General features: G+C 39.0%; 1 protein-coding gene across 1 annotated transcript in view; it reads right to left on the reverse strand.

The window, feature by feature from the left end:
- Nucleotides 1-4,775: 4,775 nt before the first annotated feature.
- MTHFD1 (methylenetetrahydrofolate dehydrogenase, cyclohydrolase and formyltetrahydrofolate synthetase 1) overlaps nucleotides 4,776-24,728 on the reverse strand; it is a gene marked incomplete in the record, with an annotated part of 1,466,165 nt that continues 1,446,212 nt past the window's right edge. Inside the window, 2 exon segments of the mRNA XM_044074387.1 lie at nucleotides 4,776-5,111; nucleotides 6,748-6,844. Of these exon segments, the coding sequence (XP_043930322.1) occupies nucleotides 6,755-6,844 (90 nt within the window).

Genomic DNA, 24,728 nt, shown 5'->3' on the forward strand with positions numbered 1-24,728 from the left:
GGAAAAAAATCTTAATGGATGTATGATGCTGCAATTTCAGACATGAATACAGATGATATAATACTTTCTCTGTTACTGAAATTAGTTTGATTTAATTCAGAGAAGTTCTCATATATGCAGAGCATAAGCTAAACAGATAGTTTTCTACATCTGGTTACTCCTGTTCATCTCTTGGTGTGGTGCATTATTGCTGACTTTTGTTGCTCTTTACAAATGACTTCTATATTGCTGAGATCATTGGGTCTATCCTTCTGCTATGTGTCTGGTCACAGTGATCATCTGCTGCTCTGTACATGCTTCACTTTATACGCGAAGCATTACATATGAATTCCTCCAACTTACACTAATGGACTCCTGCCAGGAGTGTTGTTAAAGGCAGAATATCCCTAATGAAAAATATGTGAAATACACTCTGAATTTTATTATTCTGTCTTCAGTGGATATTTTGTCTTTTATGAACCATGCGGGAACATTTTGAACTTGCAGCATTTCACCGAATGATGCATAGTCATATCCCCCTTTACTCATTGCAAAATGAGAAAAGTAGGAACAGTCAACATTTCTCAAACATTCTCACCTTCCCTTGGCTTTAATATGAATGTCTTTTATTTTTCTTTTTAACTTCTTCATTACTCTCTGGCCACACTGACCAATGTACACTGCCATGACTGTGCCATCTCCTAAGATACACCTCTGGCTAGCTGTTTGAAACACCTTCCAGCTGAACATGCAGCTTGCAATAGGACAGTATCATAAAGATGCTTCAGATTTCTTCTGTTTTCTTATTTTGCTTGGTGCTAGACATAAGCATGCTCTAATATTGAACATATGATGTGCATACATCTACATATAGTTGTGGGATGTTACTTTTACCCTCTCTCTTCAGATGCGCTGGCATTTGTACCTCTGACTATAGCCAACGAACAGACAACACTGCTGTGAGGAGTCTGTTCACCTGAAGGAAAAGTAATCAATAATGTAAATGCCTGAGCTTTCACTTTCAACCAGTACTTCTGTGATCCAAACCCTTTAATGAGCATTGGTCATTGGTACTGTAACCATAATCAGTCTTCACTGCCAACACATTAGCCTTTTACTGTGTTTTAGTAGAGGCCTAATTTGTAGTAACAATACGTTTGGATCCATGAGAAATCACTGCAACCAGATATCAATGAAAGGAAAACAGCTAAGTTACAGGCATATCTTAGCAGAACATCTGTGCTAGGGTACCCATCATTGATAGATAAGGAACTAGTACCTGTGAAACTGATAGCTGTATCACGTGTTCGTTTTGAAACCATCTGTGTAATGGTAAGTATTGTCTGTGGTAGTTAAACGCCCTGTTTGTTTTTTGCAGTTGGATTCCTGTAATTCCCTTTACCTTGAGTTCCTAACTCAGAACTAGACTACAATTGGTTCAAATGACTGCTAATTGGTACTTCCACATATTACACCAGTTCTGTAGAACCTGCAGATGCTGACAATGTGGTCAGTGATTACCTTTAAAAGTTTTTTTTACCATTGCATAATCTATTTTTGTCTGTCCTGAAAGAATTCCTGGTTCTCTATAACTATGGGTCTGTTAGAGGTTCTTAAGATATGACTTTATTTTTCAGCTCTCCATTATTTTTTTTCAAAGCACTGCACATTTGCAAACTCCTGTCACAGTGATTACAGGAGTTTATCTACACAAGTCAGCTTTAGGAGATTTCTTAAAACTTACCGTTTTGGATTTTTGTCCCAATTTGATGTTAATCGGGAGTGTTGTATGCCTGTTTTTTTTATTATCTTTTAAAGCATTTCTGCGTAGATATAACCAGAATAATAAATGGGAAATGGAGTTTTGGATGGACTGATATGCCGCTGACAGTATATGTCTTGCTTGAATAATTACTGAGCTACTGTAATTTGATAAAAAAAATTAAAAAGATATATAACAGTTGTTTGTTTACAAAATTTAAAACACACACACATGTACATTTTATATATATATATATATATATATATATATATATATATATACATATATACACACACACACACACACACACACACACACACACACACACACACACAACACACGTACATATATATTATATAAAACACTTGCTGTGTTTATTGTGATTAAGAATAACTTATTAAGACCTGGAATTGATCTAATGTAATTTTCTACCTTAAAAATAAGCCTGTGTGAAACAGTAGTACTGTCTGTACTTTCTCAGTTATTAATGAATATTTTGGTTTTCTCAACAGGTTAGAGCACACCATTTTTCCACTGAATGATGTTAGAGGATCACTTTCTAAAACCTCTGAGGAGGCACATTGGGAAAAAAGGCAGCGCAACAGAATGTGCTAACCATATGAAATGTTGGGACCCGCCACAGCAAGTCCTGAAATGCAGACACTAAATGGCCAAAAGACCGGACTTGCATATACTTTGTCCAAGATGCTATTTCTCAGAATATTCCCTTTTCTCAGAGGTACGACATTTTCAGAGTTGGTACACATACATTCAGGGATTTGGAGAAGAGCTTGTCTCCCACATGGGAAGGGGTGCAGGGGCGAGCTTGCTCCCCTTACAAAATAAGTTTTTAGGAGAAGAGCAGTTTTCAAGATTCACTCATCTCTGGGGGTGTGGTCTTTTTATATGGCTTTTCAGCACCTGGCATTTCAATAGGTAGCCATAAAATGTACATACAAAGTTGCAAGGTTGGGAAATAGGATTCAAAACCTATATTCAGGTCTTCTGAATGATTACTTACTGCAGTATTTTGCAGATTTCATCAAGTGTGATCCACCAAACAAGAATTTCTAATCTAAAGGCTCTGCAACTGTACTTTGAAGAATGTTGGATGAATCTGATCTAAACTATGTCATTGGTGCTGGGTCCTTTGAGCTCTTCAGGGTACTTGTGGCTGACATCAGAACAGGTATAAAAATGAGAATGACTTCTTTGTGGAAGATGCAAAAGTTGGAACAGCAGTTGGGATGGATGGAATTATCTTAATATGGATTTAAGGAGCTTATCATTGTGGACAGACAAATGGTACTTCATTGGCTTTGTTGAAATATGCACAGAGATGCACTAGTGGAACAGTAAACCTGAGAACGTTTACAGGCTTTACTGAAAGCATGAAACTTAACAGATAAAATAACAGAAGGAATTCAGTGTCCTTTTATCCACAACTCCAACATAGGATTGGCAAAAGTCCAAGTATTTACAGCAGTCCTTTCAACTGAATTATTTTATATCTATAAACAAAATAAATCCAGTTCCAAATCCTCTTTCTTCATAAGACAGACTGACTACAGATCATTCCTTTTATGTTTTACTGGGATAACTTCTTTTGTACCTACAGTTTTTTTTAAGATCCAGTACATCTAAACTTTCTATGACCATGTTGTTACTATAAATACTGTCACAGAGGGGGCATAGTACACTGTAGGACAACCCAGTTCCACCTAATTGACCTTTCACCTGCTCTGAATAAATACATCTGATAGGATGTTAAACACATCCTCATTTGCATGGGGGGGGGGCTTTCCCCTGCTCAAAATGAAGACATCTGACAAGATGTTAGACCCATCCCCATTTGCATGAGGATTTTCACAGTAGTTCTTGGTAAGCCCATGTGTTGGAAATATTATGTATTGCTAAACTTGTTGCTAAACTTGGTTATTGACCAATTCTCTAGTACCCTAAAACACTTCCTTTTTATATATAAACTCAAAATTAATCAATTTTACAAGCATGGCTACCAGAGTGAATTTTACAAAATGGTTTGCAGACATTATGTTTTTTTGGTCAACGAACATTACTATGTTGTTTTAACAAATCATTTGGCCCTATAATCAGGAGTTAGTTTCAGGTCATTGCATCACGATTATATTTTTCAACTTTGAAAACATTCATAATTTCTGTTTGCAAATAATTTTTGATGTTATGAAGATATGCACTCACTTTTATGGAGCTTACAATTGAATTTGGTAATTTCTGGCCTGCTTACATGGGTCTCTTTATTTTAATTTTCAGTTTCAGTTTCAGTTTTTCTGTTTACTAAGATTAAAACCTATTCACTATCTAAAATACTTTTAAACTGCCAGAACAACAAAACAACAACCTCCCTTATCATTTAACATAGTCTTCTGGTGTGTTCTGTTAATTTGCTCGTCGCAAGCCTCTTCAGATCCCAGTTTTACCTACAAATCACTCAGTGGTTATTTCACACAGAAGTGTTAAACATACCAAAGTGAGTTAAAAATACTGGACTGAAGGAAGTTAATAATAACATTAGTAGGGGAAATAAAACACTACTAAAGAAGTAAAAATCATAGAATACACCATAAAATCACCATATAAACATAATGAACTTGACTTTGAATCTGACTAGCAGAATTCCAAAGAAGTGTCCTAAGCAGTTGTATGGAGGATAAAACAATAAAACAGGAGCAAAAAATAATGATATGAGCCCACATACAATAAAGGTGATTATCAGAATTCCAGAGAAGTGTCCCAAGCAGTTGTAAAAATGATAAACTGATGATATAGGAGTAAAAAATAATGGTATCAATTTTACTCTGAATGTTAGTAATGGTATAAATTTTACTCTGAATGTTATTCTCTGGTGGAAATTTTAGTCAGTGTGTGGATCTCTTGCGGAGGCCATGCAGTTTTATTAGTAGAACAGTCTATGGCTTAGGCTACATAATTGTAGAAGTTTATAAACTCATACACCTTCCGAAAAACACATACTCTACATCTTTTCAATCAAAAATATGGCCAATGACATTAGTTTATTTGTTTAAACAAAATGACTGCACAGTAAATTGTGTACTAGTAGTGTTGAATAGTATAATAGTGCCATAATGAAACAGTCAGCTTCCTAACAGTGACATCAGGAAATGTATATCCTAGCTAGATCCATTTAAAGTTATTAAACATTTGAGAATGCTGTGAATTTATTCTGATTAGAGTATCTTCAGATAGTGAGGAAAGTATAAATGTTATGGGGGAATCATCAGAAAGCATAATTCAATCAGCATCTTTCTGTCATCAGGTAAAACGTAGAATCTGTTCCTATATGTCTGGTCTTCAGAAGCACAACCGGAACCTAAAAAAAGAAAAAGCACATTAATATAACCATAAACAACTTTCTGAGTAAAGTTCCTCTTAGTTTTAAGGACAGTGCTAAGGAGGAACTATATTTTCATTTCCAGAGCACCTCTTTACAAATATTTTTGCCTCTGTCATGCTGATTCTTGTCTAATCAGAAGATTTTCTCATACATATATATAAACTAAACAAAACTAATTAAGTGGCACATATTCACTGTGAACAATATATTCTATGAAAAAAAATGATTAGGAATGTGCAGATCTGGACTACATTAACATTTTTTCAAATGTAAAAACACAACAAAAACATGTATTCGACAAGTCACTTCAAAATACATTTTTGTGAATGGCAAAGACAGCACATTCACCATATATGGGACTGTGCCCCCCCTCCCCCCACATGCGTCATTTACTATTTAAGAAACAGTGAAAATCCCTTTGCAAGTGCATAAAACAGTCAGAAGATAATAAACAAATATTTGTTTGCAATTAGTGTTTTAATGGGGGGGGGGGGGGGGGCAATCCTCACACATCCTAATGGAAGAATTCTACTTCTCACACATCTTAGTACTTTTTTCTTCCGGCAAGACCTTGCCTCATAGCTCCATACCTTCCCCAACTGACCAATTTATTCCCGTTGAACAGGATCTGGGTATTCACAAGCTGAGAAAGAGAGTCCAATGACCCACTTTTTCCTACTCGGGAACCTTCATTAGCTCTCTGCTCCATGGCAAGTGTCAGGCAATAGGAAGAAGGCCAGCTTGCTGCTCCAGGGAGTGACCTACCTTCTCCCACTCCCACTGCTCTGCCACTCCTCTTCTACTTCCACAGAACTTGCTGAGTTACCCGGGTTTACAAGTCCCACATATTCAGTCTCCATTGTTTCATATAATGAAGTTGCTGACAACTCTCTTAATTAGCTACTGCTGCCTCAGCATTATCAAAAGTTAGCACTGCTTCCCTAGAAAATATTTCAACCCTGCTGGGAAATTAAATCTGTATTTCAGTCCTCATTGCTTTCACTCCTTAATACCATCCACATGAGAATCTGCTGAAAAGCTGCTTCAGAGTAATTGTGATCCACATGCCCTATTCAGTTCACTACAGTACATTTTCTGATCCACATGCCCTATTCAGTTCACTACAGTACATTTTCTGATCCACATGCCCTATTCAGTTCACTACAGTACATTTTCTCCCCTGCTGTCATAATTACCAGAACCATCTGCTTCTTCTCATATGGAGTTATAAACTGCACCACAATAACTCTGACACTGTCAGAGGACTTATGATTATCTATACACTTTCACAGCTCTTAGTGATGACTCCTTAAAAAATGATGATTGAGCCATTTTACTCTGTGTCTTCTTTCCAGCATTCTAGTCATCCTCAGATTTATTTGTACGAACTTATCCTCCCATTGTGACCAATTGCTTGTCCACATTTTCTGCTTGGCCACCAATTTCCTTAATTTTGTTTCACACTTCAAACACCAGTGGCTTAATTAACTGCCTATATGGTGCCAGTGTGCCAGTAGTAACACTGGCATAAGGAAGGTGGTTACAGGTAAACTTCACCAAAATGGTACTACCAGCAATTACACCTTGCATACATTTCCAAATGTTCCTTTACCTTTGCTTTAGAACAATCCAGAAATTTCTTCTGTTTCAGGATCCAAATCAATATCATAAAAACATGGTCTAGTTGGAAGGCCAGGCATAGTACTCATCTAGGAAAACATAAAAACAACAAAGTGATATGCTGTACATCTGGGAGGAAGATCTTATACATTCATAAAGTGATTTTTTTCCAATGGTGCTACGTGTGCAAAAAGCAATTTCATCTGATTTTGTTATAAACTGAACTAATGGAGAAACAGTGGTAATAATCCATGAATTCAGTCTCCTGTGCAGCATGTGCAAATATCTCTTAAAACATTTGTAATACTCAACATGTAGCAAACCGATGTGGCACCATCTAATGCCTCAATGCAATTAACAAAAGCATAGATGAGGCAAAACATGCATTTCTTCCACAGTTGGACTCATTAGTTGTCACTGCTGTATTTTGCTTGCTGTAAGAAACAAAGTAAAGCTACAATGCATGCTTTATTATCTGCTGTCATGGGGTAAAAGCCTTCATGTGTAGTTAAAACAGCTGCTTAAGTAATGCATTTGTAGGTAACATCTACAGTTTCACTTCTTAAATGAGTCAGAAATAACAGCCACTAAAACTGGTAAACTGTAATACTGTAAAACAATATCTGTGTATGGTATGATTTCTGATGTGACTTGACAGGATTGAAAAGCTCTCTGGACTCTACAGTACCTTTGCTACTAAGTTCAAACACGTCTGTTACATTATAGGGGAAATATTCCTAATTCACAGATGCTTTACAATGAAGAGGAATGTAATATGTTTTCATAATGAAGAAAGAAAAAAAAAACATATTAATACTACAAGGAAGGGTTGTCCAAAACAATAGCAGTCATACAGTCAGTTTAAATAATGAACAGTACTCGTACTGCGGTGGTGGTGCTGCTGTAGCATTGTCGCCTCACAGTAAGACGTTGTCCGGTTCGATTCTCAGCTACAGCGTCTTCTGTGTGGAGACATGCGTGAATGGGCGTACCTTCGTTGAAGGTTGTGCGTCAGGGCCGGCAACTCTGCACGTAAAAATCTACTGCCAATCATTAGCAGACTGGAGTTCCGCTGTGGCGACCCTAACCGGGAAAAGCCGAAAGACACAACAACTCATATTAAACTGCATACTATGGAACTAGGCAGTAGCAAATGATGCAGTTCTCTGCATTGTGCAGGAGTACGCTGGCCCATGTTGCGCAGAGTGGAGTACATACAAATAATCATGCGAAGAGATGCAAATAAAGTAGTGCAAGCAGATGAGGCTGCAAATAATCAGATTCAAGATAGTGTTGCAATTCACAGTCAAATGTGTACCAGCTTACATGGTTACTTTCATGATCTTATGCAGAAGACTATCAAACAACAGATACTGGTGTTGCAATTCAGAAAGTAGCATTGAAAATCCTGAAATGTTATGAATTGTTGATGTATGTATTTATATGAGATCACTGCAGCTGTTAACTTGGTGTATTGTTGTGGTCCACAGCAATGATGGTGATTCAGGCAGAGGCTGATTATTCATAACTTAATTCACTTGTACTTTACTGACCAGTTTCAGGTAAAGTGGAAAATTATAAAGCTTCTGAAACACGTACTGCAACATGGTGAAACTACAAGAATGATTAGTGTGCCCATTCTTTTGGGCCCAAGATATGTGTAGCACTGACCAGTCCAGATCTCAGGATAATTTATTAACAAATGGACAAATTAAATATTTCACAAGTGTCTGTTCTTAAATATTTAACACATTCCTTGATATAATGCTTCTGGGTATAGAATAATACATCTGGCTCTATATGACTGTCGAGAAGAGAGCCACCACTATGAGTGGCTTCTAATATAGTACCACATGCCTATGGCACCCGTATCAAAATAAGAGATCCCTATGGATTTCAAACAGACAGTTACGTCAACAAGAAGCACTACTATTCTCTTAACTGCCATGTAGTATACAATGCCAGAGGGGTTATCTCCAATGTTTAGGTGAGTCACCTTGTCAAAGCACATAATTCCTACATTTGGAACATGCCTGGCCTGTACTGCCAGCTTCAGTGAGACTTCAAACAAGGTCATCTTTTTGGTAAGTGTAGACTCAATGAACAAAACAAAGATGTATAGATAAACTCTGCATACCCACAAAAAATATTTCTGTTGTTTGTTAGAAGTGATGTTGGATGCCCCCTTGAGTCCTGGCTAATGGCTACCATCCATCAGCCTGAAACTGCCAGTGAAATGTCCTACAACACCACACAAGTTAAGACACACAGTGTCACTGAACTCGTCTCTGGTATGCTCATGGCACACTTCTGATGCCTTCACACATGGCAGAGCACTACAACACCCTTGACACAATTGGCAAACTGGTTGTTGTCTGTGCCATGCCACACTACCTGATTGTGAGTAAACAAGGTGGTCAGCCCCATAACACATCTGCATCAAACCCTATCCCATACAGCACAACAGAAGAGGACAGCAATATCAAAGAGGGGACTGCCCATGCAGCAAGTCTCCCACCAAAGGCAGCAACAAGCACAGTATACATCAGTGCTGATGAAACAGTAATGCCTGGTTGACAACTATGGGCCACAGCAATTACAAAGGGACAGTATCACACAGATAGAACATGATGCAGGTAGTGTTACTCTTGTTGCTGAGGTATACGTGAATCAGACCACACTGATCAATGCAAGGTCTGATCACAGTGTGCATCAGACATCACCACACTGCAGCACAGAATGCTGGGTGTTGCAGGCTGCCATCATCATAATCCGTACATATGAGGTGGATACAATACCATAAGACTGTTAGGACACATTGGATAAGACAAAGGACACACATGATAGGGGACTCATCACAGGGCGACAATGGACCTTATAGGAAGTCGACAGGGAATGGGTTGACAGTGAGTGATCTTGATTTTAATGCAAGTTACTGGGAAAGTCCAACTGGGATAGAGTCCATTTTCAGTAGAGGCCCAGGGAGAAATGCTCCAGACATATGTCTTGGAATGTGGGAGAAAAACAGAGCATCTGGAGGAAACCTACGCAAATGCAGGGAGGACATTCAGACTCCACACAGAATGCACCCCAGCTGAGAATTGAATGGGAGAACCTCTTGCTGTGAGGTGACAATGCTAACCGCTGCATCACTGCACCACCCAATATCTAAGAACCCATTGGTAACTAGATGGTGTGCCACTACATGACCCGGAGATGGAAGATGAGTGCCAAAGCTTCTGACATTTTCTCACTGTGCTGTGCTGCATGCACCCTGTGAAGTCCCTGGTATGTGTCTACAACATGCAAATGTCCTACCCTGGCCAAGGCACAAGACAGCAACAACTGTAGATAAAGATGTGCTGACTGCAGCAGTGTTAGCTATCACAGACTATACAGGGCAGGCAGTATCTTGCTAAAACAGAGATCTACATCCTCAGAGAGTTGCTGAAAAACAAACTTTATTAAGCTCCTAATGGTACAGGATGGTATTGTCTCAGATGCCACACAACATTAACAAGCTTTAATGTAAAGTGTGTAGCAGAAAACTGTCTCTGGATTGCAGTCCTGCACATCTGATTCAGCCCCAATACTACCTTTATTTATAAATACGTTGTATTTAAGGCCTTGATTTTGGTCTACTTATTAACTAACAACTCATTCTAAAAACAGAACAGAAAAGGCTATTTGGATCTGCTTAGTTAACAACTGGAGATGGTAGAGAAATTACTATAAGTTAAATACAACAAAATATTTCACTTAACAGCTCTACGCAGTCTAATTTAAATACGTTATTCTATGAGTAACATAAGACTTCTATTTTACTGTACAGTTATGCCTAAATTCAGAAAAGTTACCACAAGGTGTTTTTCTTTAATTCAAAGACAGTTGCAGTTCTTTTGCACGAAGACATGCACCATGGTGGGCTGCCTCTGCAGCTATGCTAAATGCTAATCAGGCATCCTGGTGGGAGGTATATGATAAGGAGCCATGTGCCTGCCTGCTGAACTAGCTGTGGTAAAGCATTTACAAAGCTAAGCAATTCATAGAATCGCTCTGCTGCATAAATTAGCATGGCCACTCCTGGACACTTGTGATAATGAACAAGGCCAAAAAGCCATGTTCACCTACGGCAGTAGAGGTAAGTGCTGTGGTGTCTTAGTGGTCAGGTAATGTTAGACAGTATATGCATGTATTAATGTGAGGGGCTGTGTGTGTGTGTGTGTGTGTGTGTGTGTGTGTGTGTGTGTGTGTGTGTGTGTGTGTGTGTGTGTGTCTGTCAGTTGCACTGGGAAGTCACAGTAGGGGAGACTAGTGAGGGGATAGGTTAGGTAGGTGTGTGTGTGTGTGTGTGTGTGTGTGTGTGTGTGTGTGTGTGTGTGTGTGTGTGTGTATGGGTAAATGGGTGTGTGTCCTTGAGTATGATCAGGTAAGGAGGGGTGTGTGTGTGTGTGTTTGCTTCATTTGGGATGACTGTCACAGTTTCACACACTCCTAGACAAATGAGCAAAGCCTGCAACATTTGGATGGGGGGACCACTAGCCACCAGGGAGAAAGTACAGTTGTGTAAACTCCCTCAATCTATTAGATCCACTAACAATTCTACTCAATTTAAAAAACTACTTATTCGGTATTTATCAGACTCATGGCTGTGCTCCTATAGCACTCCAAGCTAAGTATGAACAATTTATCACTTCTTCCTCTTCTCTTTATACTATCACTCTAAATTTTTATTCCACTCAGAATCTTTCTTCCTTACCTTTCCACTACCTTTCTTAACTCTACATAAACATCCTTTCACTTACTTTCTCCAACAAACCGCTCCTATTTTCCCCTTTTCTTCATCATCCTGACCTCCTTTCTTCCTCACTTTCCCTCTCTCTTCATGTGCCAGCTGATTGACACCTTCATATGGGTTCCAATTGGCTAGTCTTTCACTGTACTTGATCACATGTATTGTAACCACAGATTATCTTCAGCTAACTCAATATTTAAATATTTGCTATTGTAAAAGTACCTTAACTTATGATCTATGTCATACCTTTTTACCAGTGTATAAATATCACTTTATGTATATGTTTTTATTATGTATTGTTACAGTGTAGAGCTTTTCTCCCTGGGCTTCTGCTGAAAATGAGTTCTGCCCAGTCGGACTATCCCAATAAACAAATGCAAAATAAATTCATAAATAAAAAAATAAAGTCTTACCCCAGTAGTAGATGTCCTTCTCTTCACAGTTGCAGTATTCTTTACAACAGGGATACCCTGCCAAGGGCAGCCCAACGTCAGTCCAGTATACCAAAGCCTTTTGGTTGCAAAGGGTACACAGTATGTCACACATATGCACCCTGTGCACAGCATAGAGCATAAAACTGATGTTTGGAAATTCCATCCTCAGAACTGAAAAGCCCCAGAAGGAATGACAGCCCAAGGATAAAGGTAGGTAACAAGCACATCCAGAAGGAAACATATCTGCTGGGAGAAAGGAGGGAGTGAATACTACAACAGTGAAGGGAAGGACATATACTGTTATGGTAAGATTTTACACAACTGTACTATGTCCTTCCATATCACTATTGCAGTATTCTTTACAATAGGAAGAGTATAAAAACTCAAGAAGATTGGGAGGAGGAAGGACCAGTAGTGCTGTCTAGGAAGCCATGGAGAATGGCCCTGGCAAATCCAGCTCTGGCCCTAGAAATCACACCCAACTTAGTAAAGGTATGCAGAAAAGTCCAGGTTGCTGCCTCTGTAACATAATTAGTATCCAAACGCTTAAAAAAAAACAACAGAAGATGCCACAACCATAGTATAATGAGCCTTAACTGAAGAAAGGAGGCTCTTCCCATGAAAAGAATATCAAAAAGAAATGGCTTTAGATATCTAAGAAGAAATACTTTGCTTAGAAACAAGTCAAACCGAAAAACTTAGGATGAAAAAAAAATTGTTTAGATTTACTCAAAGCTTTAGTCTTATCCAAATAATATTGGAGTTGTCCATGCAAATCCAAGATATGCAAAACCTTCGCACTAGCAGACTGCGAAGAAGGGAAAAAAGTGGACAAATGAATAGACTGATTAAGAGACAATTCGTTAACCACCTTGGGAATAAAAGATGAATTAGTATGGAAAACTAAAAAGGCAGGAACATCCATAAGTACTTGCAACTCAGACACCCTTCTGGCACAAATAAGGGCCAAAAAAAAAAAAAACAGTCTTCCAAAAAAATGCTGTAAGAAGCTGAAGCAGCAGGCTAAAAAGGAGTCTAAGCCAATTTTTCTAACACAAAATAACGGTCCCAGGAATGAGAGACAGGCTTCCAGAGAGGCCTAATGTAAAGGAAGCCTTTAAGAAACTGTTTGGGCTCAAATCTAGAGGCAAAGGGAGGGGGTGGTCAAAGGCAGACAAGCATAGACAGCTGATAAGTGGGCCTTAACAGAAGAATATACCAACCCAGCATTGAGCAATTCACACAAAAAAGAGAGAACCAAAGGAGCATCCACAGTAAGTGGATCCTGGTTATGAGAAAGACACCAAACAGAAAACCTTTTCCATTAGGATAAGTAAGATTTTCTAGTAGTGGGTCTCCTGGCCTCCTGCAGGAACTGATGCACATCCTCTGAAAAAATGTGTCTGTGGGGGATTAAAATTCTATCACCCACAATGTCAGTTGAAGAGTGGACACATGGGAATGGACGAGAGATTCCTTGTTTTGTGTAAGTACGTCCATCCTGTGAGGTAACTTGTGATAATTGCACTTGGCAAGATGCAGAAGGGGGAAGCAATGCTGTCTGGGCCAAATGGGAGTCACCAACAAAATTTTGGAAGCATCCTGTTTTATCTAGATCAGGACTTTCAGAATGAGAGGAAGGGGAGGTAAAGCATACAGAAACATCCCCTTCCAACAAAAAGAGAGGGCATCCACCTTCCATGCCAGAGGCATGGGACAGTGGCACAAAACCAATGAAGTTGTCTGTTCAGAGGGGAAGAAAAGAGATCTACTTGAGGAGTAACCCACTGGTGGACAATGTCCAGAAACACATCTCTGTGAAGCATCCACTCATGGGATAGTGTTATGAACCTGCTCAGGGAATCTGCCACAATATTCTGATCTGAGAGAATATAAACTGCCTGAAGAGTTACCTGATACTGGATAGCCAACTCCCAAACCTGAAGGGCTAACATGCATTGAGATAAGACCTTGGTCCCCCTTGGTTGTTGACATACCACTTCACTGCAGTATTGTCTGTGAGAATCTTGAGGGGCCCTAGAAGAAGAAGAGAATAAACGCCTGAAGAGCCAACAGAAGAACTCTCATCTCTTTGACACTGATCTGGTCTTTCTTTTGATGAAGAGGCCAAAGGCCCTGAACCTTCAGAGGGCCAAAGGATGCCCCCCATCCCACATCCAAGGTGTCTGTGAAAAGTTCCTGAGAGGGGATTGGAGGTTGGAAAGGAAACCCTGGGTTGAGGGACAGCTGATGAATCCACCACTGAAGTTCCAGCTTGAGGCTTGTATTTCAAACGTGTTTTTTTGTTTGCTTTATTCTATTTGCCCTGCCTATGAGTGCTTTTGTTAAGCCAGTATAGAATTATATTCACAGCATATTGTGGCTTTAAATAACAGGTAAAATGCTGCTTTATTCACTGTGAATATTGTCACCTGCTATGTGTACTTTTAGATCAGTAGCCTGTTTGGCAAGTAAGAGAAGAACTTACTGCAACCTCCGAGGGGTGCAAGTGACTCTGTTTCTACATAACATCACTGTTATTTCTGACTTTTAGTTGGAGAATTCTAACTTGTGTGCAACATCTCAGTAGTTACTTGCATTTCTGTAGTATGCCACTGTTATTCCTGACTTTTAGTGGAGAATGCTAAATTCTGTGTAGCATCTTAGTAGTTACTGTTTTCTCTTCATAACCTTTATAACACTACATAATAGTGTAGTATATGTTATAATAGCTCATAGAACTGTGATGTGTCTTACAAGGCATGCTGCTCCTTCCCTGCATCCTCTATCTTAGTTACTTGGTAATCAGAGTGATTTAAAATGTCAGACCTAATATTTACCTCCTTTTCCTTTTTATTTCCCACCCCCCAGCAAAAGTTTTATTCTGTCTCTTGGCCAACCTCCAATAAACCAAAGGCTATCTGGTTGCCCTGCACTGTGAGACCCTGTGTCGGTGGAACACTAAAGTGCTTTCAGCTACACTAATGTTGTATTTAATCTGTCCTCTAAACTGAAGACTTTTTGTAATAGCCTTTTACTGTAAGCATGCACACTACTGGTCCCCCCCCCACCCACCCACCCACCCATTTTTTTTCTTCCTATTGTACTCCTAGGTCAGTTGCTTAAAACAACTTTCTTTCTCTTGGAAAATGTTTACCTATGTACCTGCAGCCCACACTTCAATTGTTTTTCCCTACAGAAGAGGTGGTCCTTTTCACCACACTGTACTAGATTAGTAGCACAAGATGTGTAGTTATTAGGAAGATACTGCACTACACTGACCTGGAATTGATTGGGCTTGGTTTCCCTGATTGTTTTCTTAGCAGCTGGCCTAGCCCAGTTTTTTTCTGGCTGACAACCTTCTATTACTTTGTGTCTATCTCCCTCCCCCACCTTGAACCTGCAGACCTCCCTCCCACTCCTGCTTAATTACAGAGGAATCAAAAAACCTGATGTAGAAAGGCACCATCTTTTGACTTAGCTTTTCTGCGCTTGCTTCACAGGAATCCCCAGTAGTGTACTCAGATATACCATATTCCATTCCTTTTTAAATAGTACTCTATTGACTACTAATTTACTGCATGTCCCTTTCTAAAACCCCTGGCATAACTACATTATTTTCCTACTTCTCAGTGAACTGCAGCTCCCTATTTTTAAAGAAAAATAAAAACAAAAAGAAAAGACCTTTTTTTCTTTAGAATCTAGCTGGACTAATTGCCCTTAAATCTGGCTGTTTATCTTCCCCAGAAACTCCTCCCTTTCCTGTTCTATCACTACAAGCTCTCGCCCTACCTTACAACTCCTTCCCCAAACTCTCAACCAACTCACCCTATTAAAGCCCTCTCTTCCACTTCAAACATGCCAGACTTAATCATTCCTGTCATACCTCCACCTGCACTGCTCCTCCTACACAACATAACATCACTTCACACACTTAACCCCTATACATAAAGCCCCACCTAGCCTCACCAAAGCTGCTTTTCTTACCCTCAGCAACCCATACTCATCTCTGCAACTATCCTTCCAATAAATATACTACTCCCTAAAATAAAAACTCCTCCTTTCAATCATAGTACATCTAAGTATAAAATAAAATATTTTCATAACTACCCACAAAAAATGAAAGCTTATGACTTCCCAAGGACTCTGCTCTTGTCAGGTGATATACACCCAAACCTTGGTCCTACCACTATTCCTAACACCCCACAAAATATCACCCCCAATTCTAATCAACCATCCATACCAAAAAAAGAAAATCTCCTTCTATTCTATCAATACTCGAAGTATGCCCAACAAACTAAGCCAGTTTCATGCTTGGGTATCTCTTCATACCCCAGACATTATCTCTGTCACAGAAACTTGGCTTAAACCTCAAACCCAAGATAAAGACATTCTTCCTCCAAGTTATAATATACTTCACAAAGATTGCTTAAAGAAAAAAGGTGGAGGTGTTGCTTTAGTTTACCCTAACTACCTCACTACTCTTTCCCTTCCTAAAGAACCAATTCTCTCATTTACACCTTCTGAAATACTAATAGCAAACCTCAAACCTAATGACTTTACTACTATCACAGTAGTAGCCATATACATTCCACCAGGGGACAACATCCCCTTAATGGAAAATATACTGTCATATCTCTCCCTAAATTTCAATAATGAAACTATCCTTCTTGGGGACGTAAACATTAATTGGCATAACCTTAATAATCCATACCCTCCACAACACATAAATCTCCATGGATTTACATAACTAATCTTCAAACCTACCCATACTAATAACTCTCACTCTTCAAGCTTGTTTCTAACCCAGCAAATACCATAACCTGAAACTCTACCTGATGCCCTAAGCAACCACTCACCTATAAAAGTGCTACGACGCATCACCCACCTCCCCAAACCACACTGGATTACGACCTGCCACAAACTTTCAACCTTTAACCCAGATACTTTTAAAACCCTCCCCAAACCACACCAGCTTATGAACTACCGCAAACTTTCAACCTTTAACCCAGATACTTTTAAAACCCTCCTCTCTAGAATTAACTGAAGTTTCCTTACTCAGCTCCCACTCAACGAAGCAGTAAATGCCTTTAACTCAACTTTCCTAAACATTTTAAATTCTCTAGCCCCACTGAGAAAAGTTAGATTAAAGGCAAGCATTTCACCCTGGCTAACTAAAACCACCCGTACCCTTATGAAATCCAGAGATAGGGCATGGAAAACATGGGTACAAACCAAACTTCCAGCTGACCTGCTAAAGTATAAAGAACTTAGAAATCAGACAAAAACCTTATCACAAAGACAAAAAAGACTTTTATTATAATCCCCCCAAAACATTAAAATCTGACCCCAAAATATTCTGGAATGCTATAAACCAAATACTACATCCAGGTAACCCAACTTCACCAAAACCATGTCCTGACAATTCACCTGAAGAAACCACCAATACCTTCAACATCTACTTTATCGAATCCATTTCCAAACTATTTAACCCCAATCTCTCAAACAACAACACTTCAAACCTCCCTATACACCCCTCAATCACTATCTCAGTAAACTCCTTCTCTCTCAAACCTGTCTCCACTGACTATATCAGAACTCTACTCTCAAAGCTCAAACTATGCTCTGTATCAGCAGACAATATTCCTTCTTACTTTCTCCAGATTGCTGCACACTCCCTTGCTATGCCTGCATCTATACTAATCAATCACTCCATCTGAGTCTAAGGTTTATTCTATCTGGAAACAGTTTTACACTCTTCCTATTCATAAAGGAGGTAACTCTGCAGAAATATCTAATTTCAGACCTATCACTATCCTCTCCCCCTCTCTCCAAAATCCTTGAGAAATGTATACACAAACAAGTTATGCATCATCTCTTACAAGAAAAACTTCTCACTCCAACACAGCATGGCTTCCGTCCCAAGCATAGTACAACCACAGCTCTACTATCATTTCGCAACACCTTAGCTTTGGCTAAAACTGACCACAAACTCATATCCAGTCTATTCCTTGACCTTTCTAAGGCTTTTGACACTGTCTCACACACTCTGCTACTTAGTAAACTTGTAGGCCTAAACTTCTCCCCTGATACAGTTGCATGGTTCTCTAGCTATCTCTCTGATAGGCTGCAGTCAGTATGATGGGGCTCAGCACTATCTACCCCTCTCTCAGTGAGAACTGGTGTTCCCCAAGGTTACATTCTTGGATCTCTACTCTTTAATATCTTCACCAACTCACTCCACTCCTCTTGTCCTCAGTCTAACATTGTCCAATACGCAGATGACTATACAGTCATAACTATTGTGAATTCCCCCTTAGAACTCCTAACAAATACCCAGACATCTTTCAACTCAGTAGAGACATGGCTCACTAATAATCAGCTCATCCTCACCCATAAGAAAACAAAATTACTAAACGTTCTACCTAAATTTGCAAACCACATTAAACTTTCCATCTCCATAAGGTCCATAAACAGTACTCCTATAGAAGTCGAAACTAGCACAAAACTCCTTGGCATTACCACTGATGACCAACTAAAATTCGATCTTCACATTAACAACTGTATAAAAAAAACACCAAAAGCTAGGACTACTGTATAGGAACAACAAATTCCTAACTACTGAAGCTAGGATTTGTCTTACCAATACCTACCTTCTACCATGCTTAACCCACTGTTCCCAAATACTCACAAATCTGAACTCCTCCCTACTTACCAAATTAGAATCAACCTACCATAAATTAGCTAGATTTGCAGCTCAAAAAACTTATAAACCTCACCACTCTCTCTCCCTAAAATGCCTGAACTGGCCCAAACTACCTCACCTGTTCCTACAATCTCAACTCCAAATCATACACTCCATCTTATAACAGCCTGATTTCTACCCAAGTCTATCTTCTCTCATCTTTCACTACTCCCCTACCAGACTTCTCCGAAGCTAAACCCAAGACCTACTAAAAATCCATAAACCCAAATCCAACACAGAGTGCAACTTGTACAGCTACCATCCCTCTATTGCATGGAACAAACTCTCACTAGAAATACGGTCCCTGACTCACCCCAAACAATTTAAGCTAGCAATCAAAGACCACTTTAAAAAACACTGGTCATGCCATTGTACTCACCCTCCCTGATTATTGCCTACCTTTTATAGTACAGTCAAACTAACTTACTAAAACTACTTCATCCTATGTTTCCTATGCAGCCTCCAAAGCTTCTTCTATACTCTGCTCCCTGAAATTCTTATGTAACCTTTTGAGTTTCTGCTACTCTGCATACAAAACCTTATATTTATTCAACTCTCTTTTAAAACTAAAACATACAACTTATTCTACTTTTTTAACATTCTTCTTTTTATTTATAGTACTGTTTTATCTGTCAACAATATACATGTTTGTAGCTTACGTAGTTTAACTACCAAAATTCTCTATTGCTATTTTTATTAAAATGTATCTGTTTTTTTCGGTGGCCACGGTGGTGCAGCGGTTAGCGTTGTCACCTCACAGCAAGAGGTTCTCCGGTTCGATCCTCGGCTGGGGTGCCTTCTGCGCAGAGTCTGCATATCCTCCCTGTGGTCACGTGGGTTTCCTCCGGGTGCTTCCTCCCACATCCCAAAGTCATGCTGTAGGTGGATTGGACACTCTAAATTGGCCCTAGGCATGAGTGTGTGCATCTGTGTGACTTCCATGGAAGGTTGGGCGCCGGGCTGGAAATTCAACACCGTAAAACTCTACTGCCAATCATGAGCAGACAGGTGATCTACTGTGTCGACCCCTAACCGGGAAAAGCCGAAAGAAGAAGAAGAAAATCTGTATTGCTATTTTTATTGCATTGTATATCTTTGGAGCTTTTCTCCCCGGGCCACCGCTGAAAAGGGGCAATAGCTCAGCTAGACACTCCCAGTCAACAAATGTAAAATAAATAAATAAGTAGGGGAATTAGGAGTTTTAAAGGATGACACTGTTGAAGCCAAACTGACTTCAGAAACCACCGAAGCTTTCTCATGTGGATGTTGGCTAGTGGAAGCCATGTAACTCAGAGCCCCCAGAAATTCTCTGGCTATGATTGAAGCCAGAGGAAGAAGGGATTGAAAGAAAGCAATAAGAATTAAGGCCTTGGAAGGAGGCAGGGATGCCAGCACTGGAACAGTCTGGATCGTGGAACCCAGAAAAACATGATCTTAAGGAGGAGTCAGAAATGACTTCTGAAAACTTCTTTATGGGGAATCTGTCTCCCACACTGGCATTTCTCCTTTCTGGATGACATGAAACCCAACAACCAGAACAAGGCAAACATAAGACAGGTAAAATCAAAACCCCCAACTGAGCATTTATCTGAAGCGGTAGAACCAGCAGACGAACAGGCATTCAGACCAACAAGTGAAGATGCCATTTGGAGTGACTGTAAAGACGTTCTGAGGATGGTACATCCGAACATCACCCTTATACCCTATGCTGTGCACTGGGAGCATATGTGTGACTCACAGTGTACCCTTTACAACCAAATGACTTTGGTATACAGGCTACCTTTGACAGGGAATCCCTATTGTGAAGTATACTGCAACAGTGATATGGAAGGACATCACTAATGATGTGGGTCGGGGACCATTAGCCATCAGGGAGAGCACTAATGATGTGGGTCAAGGAAACAATAGCCACCACCAGGGAGAATACTCGAGATGTGGGTCAGGGGAACCACTAGACACCAGGGAGAAATATTGTACCTTAAAGACGGTTACAGAAGATGTGGGTCAGAGGGAACACTATAAACCAGGGAGAACTCTTTACTAACATGCCTTAACTGCACTTTTACAAGACACTGGCGGGGAAAGCACTAGGCAACAGGGATTAACAGATTGTGCCTTAAGAGCATTTGTACAATATGTGTGAAAACACTAGGTGCTAGAGATACTCTATACAGCAAACGTAAAGGCACTTAATTAAAAAAAAAAAAAAAAAAAAACAAGGAACAGGGAACAACTAGATACTGAGGATCTACAAAAAGAGTGTCTTAAAGGCACTAAAAAGGGTCCTAGCCTTAGACTCTCCCACCTTCCTCAGAGGATATTAGTCCTCTGCATCAGGATTCCATACCAGAGATGCAATGTGATAATCCACTTGTGGGGGGGACTAAATAACAATGGGGGAGAACAGCTTCAAACCCTACACCTTTGCCACAGGAAACATCAGCATTAACCTGCTGCTCTTACTGATAAGTTAGTGGGGCAGAGTTTTTTAACATATGATGAGGAACTCTGGCATTATTCAGTGCATGCAATAGTCCATGAGAGTTACAAGGGAGAGGGACAGGGAAACAAAGTATACCTCTGAACCTCGTACTGCAAGAACTACAGACAAAAGGAATGAATTTTAATTTTTCCTACAAACTTAGAAAGTCAGAATAAAAGCGGTTGCACTAGCATGCATTTACTGAAGGAAATGAAGTGTGAAACTCTACTGTTTGGTATCAGTGGATGACTGTAATCATCCCTGATTTACCAAAGTAGGATAAAGGAGATAGTAGGGATGTGCTGAAAACACACGAATAGGTACAAGGTATGTGGTGTGTGTGTGTGTGTGTGTGTGTGTGTGTGTGTGTGTGTGTGTGTGTGTGTGTGTGTGTGTGTGTGTGTGTGCATGCGTGTGGGTGTTTTACTGTATAATGGTGTATGGAAGAGTAAATGAGAGGAATGCCTGTGCTACCCTGATGTATCAACCATCACAGTTAACTACCACAGGAACGTGCTGATTAGCACTTGAGGTAGTTAACTGTAATTCAGAGATATGCAAATTAACCAAAAATGTGGTATTTCTTCATTACAAGTTAATGTGTCTCTAAATTGTAAAACACTGAACTGCAGAAACATAGCCTTTTTTACTGGAGCCCTTAACATGAGTGCTAGCATTCTTTATGAATTTCCAAGGAAGAAATATATATATATATATATATATATATATATATATATATATATATAAAAATATATATATATATATATATATATATATATATATATATATATATATATAAAATATATATATATATATATCTAGGACTTTTGATCAAAAGATCAAAAGCCCGAATCCATTACCACCAAACACACTTTAAGAAAAGCGCTTTCATTGAAAAAACGCTTTCGTTAAAGTATATTAAAAAAAAAACAAAAAATCTACTTGAATGCAGGGGGGAAGCCCCCCTGCACCCCCCACACCCCCCTACTTTAATATTCTCACTTCGAGGTCACACTACAGTGGGGAAAAGGGAATTTTCCCTTACAGCACCGTAGTATGACCGGAACAAGCAGCATACTTACGCGAAAGTGCTGCTTCAGTGAACAGCACTTACGCGCAAGTATGCTCACCAAATTGGGATTCGGTGAAAGGCCACAAATCTAACTATCCCAACAAATTAGTCATGATTGTGTTATTTTGGTTAATTCAGTGAATTAGCAGAACATCTTTCACAATATTAGGATGGTATTTATTCACCCAAGGAATCTAACTCAAATCAGGAAAATGAATTTGTTAAAAAATATATTCTACCTCAGGTTTCTTTTCCTCTCTTCTACTAAACTTGGAAACAATACAGAACACTGTCTTGTCACTTACAAAGAGTGAAGCCTCAAGCCCTGATGCACTCCCCACTGAATTTTGTAAAACAATTCTCACAGTTACTTTCTTTTCTTTTACTATTTTTTTTCTAGTGTTAGGCAATATTATATTGGTCTTTACAACCACTATTTTCATTAACTAAAATAGGAAATGTGTCAGTGGTTTGACTGTAGTTCACTTGAATGCTAATAAATCGAAAATCTGTCACTGAAAGCACTTTCAGTTTAAGTGTGGAATTCCCTTTCTACACCTTTGTGCAACCTTGGAGCAGCTATATTTACAATTGGAAGTGAGGGGTTGGGTTCCCCTCACCCAACATAGGGATACAGTGGGGTTTGTCCCCCTGAAAAAAAGATTTACGCCAAGATTCAGTGAAAGTGATTTTGTTGAAATATTGTAGAGCACTTGGATTCATGGAAAGCGGAGTCAATTATGACATGACTCCACTAAAATCAGAGTTATCCCAAAATCCGATAAAGATACAACTTCAAAAGAAAATTATTATCCCACTGTCCTCTGAAATAAAGATGACAATGTTTGCACAAAATGACTTACTAATTACCTACTTCTTTTTCTTTCTACATTTATTCTATCTACTCAGCTTAACTCTGTGTTCAATAAGAAAATGGCAACAATAAATTATATTTTATGCTTACATATTTTCTGACTTCTATTACTATAAAAGTCTTATACTAGACATCTGAAATTAAAAATGTCGCCAAATAACTAATTTTCATTACCTTTATGGTACTTCAATTTCTCAGAAGCATTAAGATTTCCGGACAAAAGTGTACATTCAGAAGCAAGAGGAGTGGTGGGGGTTTCAGGGGGGGCAATGATGTGTTATTTAACTCATACAAATCTGATAAATATATAAACATTGTGTAGTTTGCTGCTCTTTTTGATTTGGCAAACACTCAAATATAAATGTTAAATTAAAAAAATAACTGTTAAAGCTTACAAGAATTGCTGAAAAAAACAAAGCTGACCATATCCACAAGCATCCTCAGTTCAGCTGCTGGACATATTTTAAATAGCATGTGAGTTTTAAACACTACCAAACAAACATATTTATCAAAACAATCAGAAATAGGGTCCTCCATAAAAAATGCAGACAAATATCTACAAAGAGAAATGCTATAAACTTTAAGTAATCTATAACTGCAACACAATCTGTTAAAAAAAGTAACTATCTTATTGTGGCAAGTACTCTAGGCCCACTTTCAATGATACGGCGATCAAAATGTAAGCAGTGCTATCACCTTCCTGTAGTTTTGAGAACCATATAACCAAAATATATGTTTTCTCAAGCCAACTACTGAGTACAACATGAACTAGTAACCTCAATTAAATTTCATGCAACACACGTCTTTAGAGCATGCCACCATCTTTTCTTGCGTACAGGTAGTTTGCTCCCTCAAATCTATTTTGCATGTAAATAATGTCCAGCAGCCCCAGAGAATTAGACAAAGATGCAAGATCCTTTGATTCATCTATATTTCTCAATGATTTCTCCATTACTGCTTGCCTTTGCAAAAGAAGGTCCTGTTGAAGCTTTACAGCATCTTGAGGAAAGTCAAAGGTTTTCATACCGATATAATTTAATGTTCCTTGACAGACAGACAAAACAAAACTTAAGTTTATGCACTCTGCACTGCTGATGTCCAGTAAAAACTGTCCATCTCCTTCAAGTTTCAACTGTAGAAGAACAAAGTGGTGTGCCCTCTCTTTATTAGCCTGGTTTTCACACTCTAGACAATGCCTGGACCGTCATCAGAGGGATGACCACCTTGATGTAAGTCATTTGGGAAATAATAGGTAATTACAATCTAACAACAGCTGGAGTTCAGTGTTAGTCTGCTCACAAAGTAGTTGTGCCTTTATTTTCTCTTCACAACTGAGTAATGGTCTGATCCAAATGGACCATTTTCAACCACAAACTAGGACAGAAAAACAAAGTACATTACATCAAAATATGACAAGAGTTTTTGAACCTCTAGGCTTTCGGTTATTGGCTAAGGCACTTGCCTCTCCAATAGTGCCTTTTTTAGGCAAGGTCCCAAGAACAAAACTTCCGAAGTGAAAATACCACTTACAAAAAGGTTATGCTGCTAAACACTAGGAGTTTAAATCAGAA

The sequence above is a fragment of the Protopterus annectens genome, chromosome 6.part0 (genome assembly GCF_019279795.1).
Source record: "Protopterus annectens isolate FY-2018-M chromosome 6.part0, PAN1.0, whole genome shotgun sequence".
NCBI lineage: Eukaryota > Metazoa > Chordata > Ceratodontiformes > Protopteridae > Protopterus > Protopterus annectens.